This window comes from Pteropus vampyrus, unplaced genomic scaffold (assembly GCF_000151845.1).
Source record: "Pteropus vampyrus isolate Shadow unplaced genomic scaffold, Pvam_2.0 Scaffold83, whole genome shotgun sequence".
Classification (NCBI taxonomy): Eukaryota; Metazoa; Chordata; class Mammalia; order Chiroptera; family Pteropodidae; genus Pteropus; species Pteropus vampyrus.
This window is the reverse complement of record NW_011888864.1, coordinates 3,874,104-3,878,517: the sequence shown is the minus strand read 5'-3', so window position 1 is coordinate 3,878,517 and position 4,414 is coordinate 3,874,104. Positions and strand designations below refer to the sequence as shown.

The window sequence follows — 4,414 nt, the reverse complement described above, 5'->3', positions numbered from 1 at the left end:
TTTTTTTTGAAAGCATATGTGGTATTACTGCCCTCTAGTGGTTCCTCAAATCACTGATTTCTAAAGATTTTCTTAGAACCAACTGTATGTGAATGAAAGCAGTTTTCAGAGTCAGGAGCCCTTTACTTCAGCAGAGATTTAGGTCATTTTACGTTGCAGCCCTGGGACAGACATACACATATGGAGAGAGTATGGTGTGGAGGGCTGAGATTGCCTGGGTGGATAGTGCAGACAGGAGGAAAAGAGAGGGCCTGAGAGATCCCTGCTGAAATCAACACTTTAACCGTTAGTTCGAGTAGCTGGCAAAGAGATTGAGAGCAGGAAGACCAGCAGATTGCCATGTCTCTCTCTTATGCACAAATAAAAAATAATTTGTTAAAAAACATTTTGAGATGTTTTAAAATATAAGTAAACTCCAAGAAAAAATGTAAATTACTTGTAATCATAGCAGAGATAACTACTCTTAATATTTTGATGTCCAAACTTCTAGTTTTTTATATTTAACATAATGTGTATGTTAGTTAAAAAATGGAATTATACTTTCCATACTTTTCTAACTTGTTTTACTTCCTTTAATAATACTTTGTGACTTATCACTGTAAATGCTTCTGCAGCTTCTATTTTTCAGGGCTCCTTGATATCCAGCCAATCAGTATATCATAATTTATTTTTTTAAAAAGAACTGTTAGAAAACTTACATTTAAAAATATTTTCATTATTATAAAGAAACATTCTCATGAATAAGTCTCATTGTACACCTATGACGATTTCCTGAGGATAAATGTCTGGAAGTGGAATTCTTAGGTAAAATAGAGTACAAGTTTTTAAGTTTTTAAATAAACAATTTTTTTGCAATTAGACTTTTTAAAGGACACATCTGTCTATGCAAGATTTAAAAATTTCAGTATGTGAATAGTAGTAATAAGGGTTCAAAAAAAAGTTAAATGATGATAGGTAGATTCCATCAGGTAAACATTTTTCAGTTTCAAATGAATTGTGATGAGTTCTTAGTTTCAATATTTGGATGCTATCAGTTTTTAGAAATTTGAAATTGGGAGGATGAAGAAATTCCAAAATGTTTTTCCTTAATAATTCTTCCAGATATTAGCATTTGGTTAAACCAAGCGCTTAAAGGAGTCCGGGATCGCCATGGAAACTCAATAGAAAATGCTCATCTTCTCACTTTGTTTCATCGGCTCTGCAAACTCTTATTTTTTCGAATTCGTCCTATTTTTGTATTTGATGGAGATGCTCCACTACTGAAGAAACAGACTTTGGTAAGAGTCATCAATTATTTTTCTTTCCACATTTTTAGAAAGAAAACTTCAGATAAAATTTTAATTTTCTGTTTAGAATTTTGGAAAACAGCACTTACTTTGACATATATTCAATTTAATTTCTACTTTAAAAATTATCTTGAACAAATAAACACTTTTTCTTTTAAAACATTTTTTCTTTATAAGAGTGTATCATGGGTACAATGATAAAATTTAATTTTTAATAAAACTGCTAAAATTCTTGCAATGGAGTTTTCATTTAGAATATCTTCTTAAATGTTCTACATTTGTTCTAGTTATGTTGCTGTTGCTCAGGGCAATATAGAAAACCTACAAGAGAAATGCCTCCCTGAATTTGAGATCAAAGATCCTCCATGATAGTGAGCATTCTTTTAAAGGCAAATTGGATTTGGGGAGTGAGCAGTGTTATGTGGTGCAAATGTGACTAAGGGAATTATCAAGGAAGGAAATTGGACAGTATATAAAAGAATGAAGATGAATTTCTTTACTCTAAAAGTAGTTTAGATCAATTTGTGAACAATGTTGTGAACCTTGGAGTAATTACTCCCCAGATGACAGCACACATTTGAATATATAACCTTTATATGTTGAAAATGTCAGCTCATCACCTTATACTCATACCAGACACACATTGTCTAAGTAGGTGAAGACAGAGGATAATAGTAAGGATTTATAAATGCTAGGGGACATTTGTTGCCTAGGTCTAGAGTTGTAGTTTTTAATTATTTAAGGCATACTTTATATCAGGTAGTCTTTGGAAGGACTAGAAGGAAAAGAGAACTCCAGCCTTTTTTTATCTACTAGTGGCAAGTTGGCACCCTTAAACAATATCTCCCCAATTCCTCCACCCTATGGTAAAGGTGCCAGCTCTACTGTAGCAGTCACATTGCGGTATGTAAATGTGTCTAACCAACACATTATACACCTTAAACTTACACAATGTTATATGTCAGTTATATTTCAATTAAAAAAGGAAAAAATAATGTTTTGGTATTTCTGTTATATTCAATCATAACCATGGAGGCTGTTCTATTTTTCCCTACTTGGACATTTCTTACAAAATATTCCTATACATTTTAGGATTTCCTATAATGTAGTCCTGAATAAAGGACAGAGTTACATAATTAATGTATTTTTATAAAAAATATCAGAAATTGGTTTTGGTGTAACAGTGACATTTTAAAGAATAATTTATTTAATATGATAATCCCTTTTGGGAAGTGTTTACTTAATTATATATCGTTAAATTTCAGACTTCTTGAGGACATCAAAGGTCATTTAAAAGAAACTGAAAATAAATTAATAGTTTCCCAAATATATTGTATAATAGCCAGTCCATTAAGTAATAGCTAGATGGAAACTCTGGGTGTCCTTTACATGTGAGAAACCTGAGGATAGCCACTGATATGGTAATTAACAGAACATTCTAGCACAACCATAGTTTGACAACTGAGACAAACTAAATTCTATGGGAAAAAGTCACAGAAATGTTTTTGGTATACTGATATCCTGAAGTAAAGACCTATATCCTTTCTTTTCACAGGCTAAGAGAAGGCATAAAAAAGACCTGGCAACCAGCGACTCCAAGAAAACTGCAGAGAAGCTTTTGAAAACATTTTTGAAAAGACAAGCTATCAAAACTGCCTTAAGAAGCAAAAGGCAAGAGGGAAATTACATTAATTTTAAAGATTAAGCATTTAAGAATTTTTTGCTTTGGATTTATGTGGCTGCCTTTCTCAGCAGAAAATAGAGGGTGAAATAAGACGATTATGTGGGATATCCATTTGACATAGTAATTTGAAGTTGTGAAAATTCCCTGTTCTGTGTGAATTAGCTTTGATAATGAGAAAGAAAAGTTGTTAGTGTTGCACTGTGTGCAGATTTTACTTCTATAATGCTCCTCTGCTGGCCTACACTTGAGGCTGTGGCCAAGGCATAAAAGTAAGGATTCCCCTTAAGGCTATACTTATTTTTCACAGCAGTCTTGGGCAGCCAGGTTAGCAGAGGAGACCCATTGCCCCTGTGTTTTCCCCCTTCTCACCTCAGCAAGGTTTGTGAGGAGTATTATTGGGGGAGTATTATTGAGTCAAAATACTATTTTCTATAATTCGTTTAAGATTATGTGTACTTTTCAGAGATGAAGCACTGCCCAGTCTTACTTGTGTTCAAAGAGAAGATGATATCTATTCTTTGCCACCTTTACAAGAGGGAGAAAAAAATAGGTAAATGTTTATTTAAAATTATTCATTATCACTGTATTCAGACTGACTTAAACCTTTGTTGTATCTGCAAGTTAAGATTTGTAGGGATTGATGTATCAGAAATATGCATTCTTGACAACACTTAGAATATTTTTCAAAACTAAATTTTTAATTTACCAACTTGTCTTCCTGTTTTGGTGGTTTGTGATAGTTTCTTTTTCATTCTATAGAGCCTATGCTAGCACCATTGATTTATATAATTCATAAAGACATGAATTTTAGTTTTTCTTACACTTTGCTTATAAGTACTGTCTCTGCTCATTTCTCAACCCAGTCTTCTCACATCACCACGCTAACAACTTCTTTGCTAAATCCAATAGATACCGTTCAGTTTTCAGTTTAACACAGTGCCTTCTGAGAATGTCTCTAGCTACTCTTTCTCAGGCTCCTTTGTGGACTTTCCAGCTGGCTGTTAATTGTCAGTGGTATCTGTGGTTGAAGTGCAAGTAGAAGACCAGTTTGACTCTTTTCCACCTGCTCCATTCCTTTCTTTAGGGGCTCCTGAGAGGCCAGGAAGTTTTGAATCAGCCCAGGTCTCTTTATCTTTGTTGCTGCTACCATGTTCTTGTCTCTAGGTTACTGTACAAGCTTCCAAATTTTTTTTTCTGTCTCAGTCTTTGAGCTTACCCTTTTGTAGGAACCCCTCCCCATCAAGCCTAATCTCTGCTTTGTAGTATAGCATCTATTAAAACCAAAATCTGATATTGTAATTTCCTTACTTACATTTCCTAGCTTCTTTTTTTTTTTTTTAAGGATGAAACTTCAACTACTTAATCACATGCTTCTCCATGCAATGTAGTTGCAGAAGAGTCCAGAACACTTTTATGATCCCCCAAATTAGGGTGAGGTGACTCT

General features: G+C 33.7%; 1 protein-coding gene across 1 annotated transcript in view; it reads left to right on the top strand.

Moving 5' to 3' along the window:
* Positions 1-4,414, top strand: part of LOC105294165 (DNA repair protein complementing XP-G cells-like) — a 58,143-nt gene that overhangs the window by 29,367 nt on the left and 24,362 nt on the right. The window contains exons 12-15 of the mRNA XM_023532437.1: positions 1,102-1,277; positions 2,842-2,957; positions 3,434-3,520; positions 4,359-4,401. Of these exons, the coding sequence (XP_023388205.1) occupies positions 1,102-1,277; positions 2,842-2,957; positions 3,434-3,520; positions 4,359-4,401 (422 nt within the window). The remainder of the gene's footprint in view (positions 1-1,101; positions 1,278-2,841; positions 2,958-3,433; positions 3,521-4,358; positions 4,402-4,414) is intronic.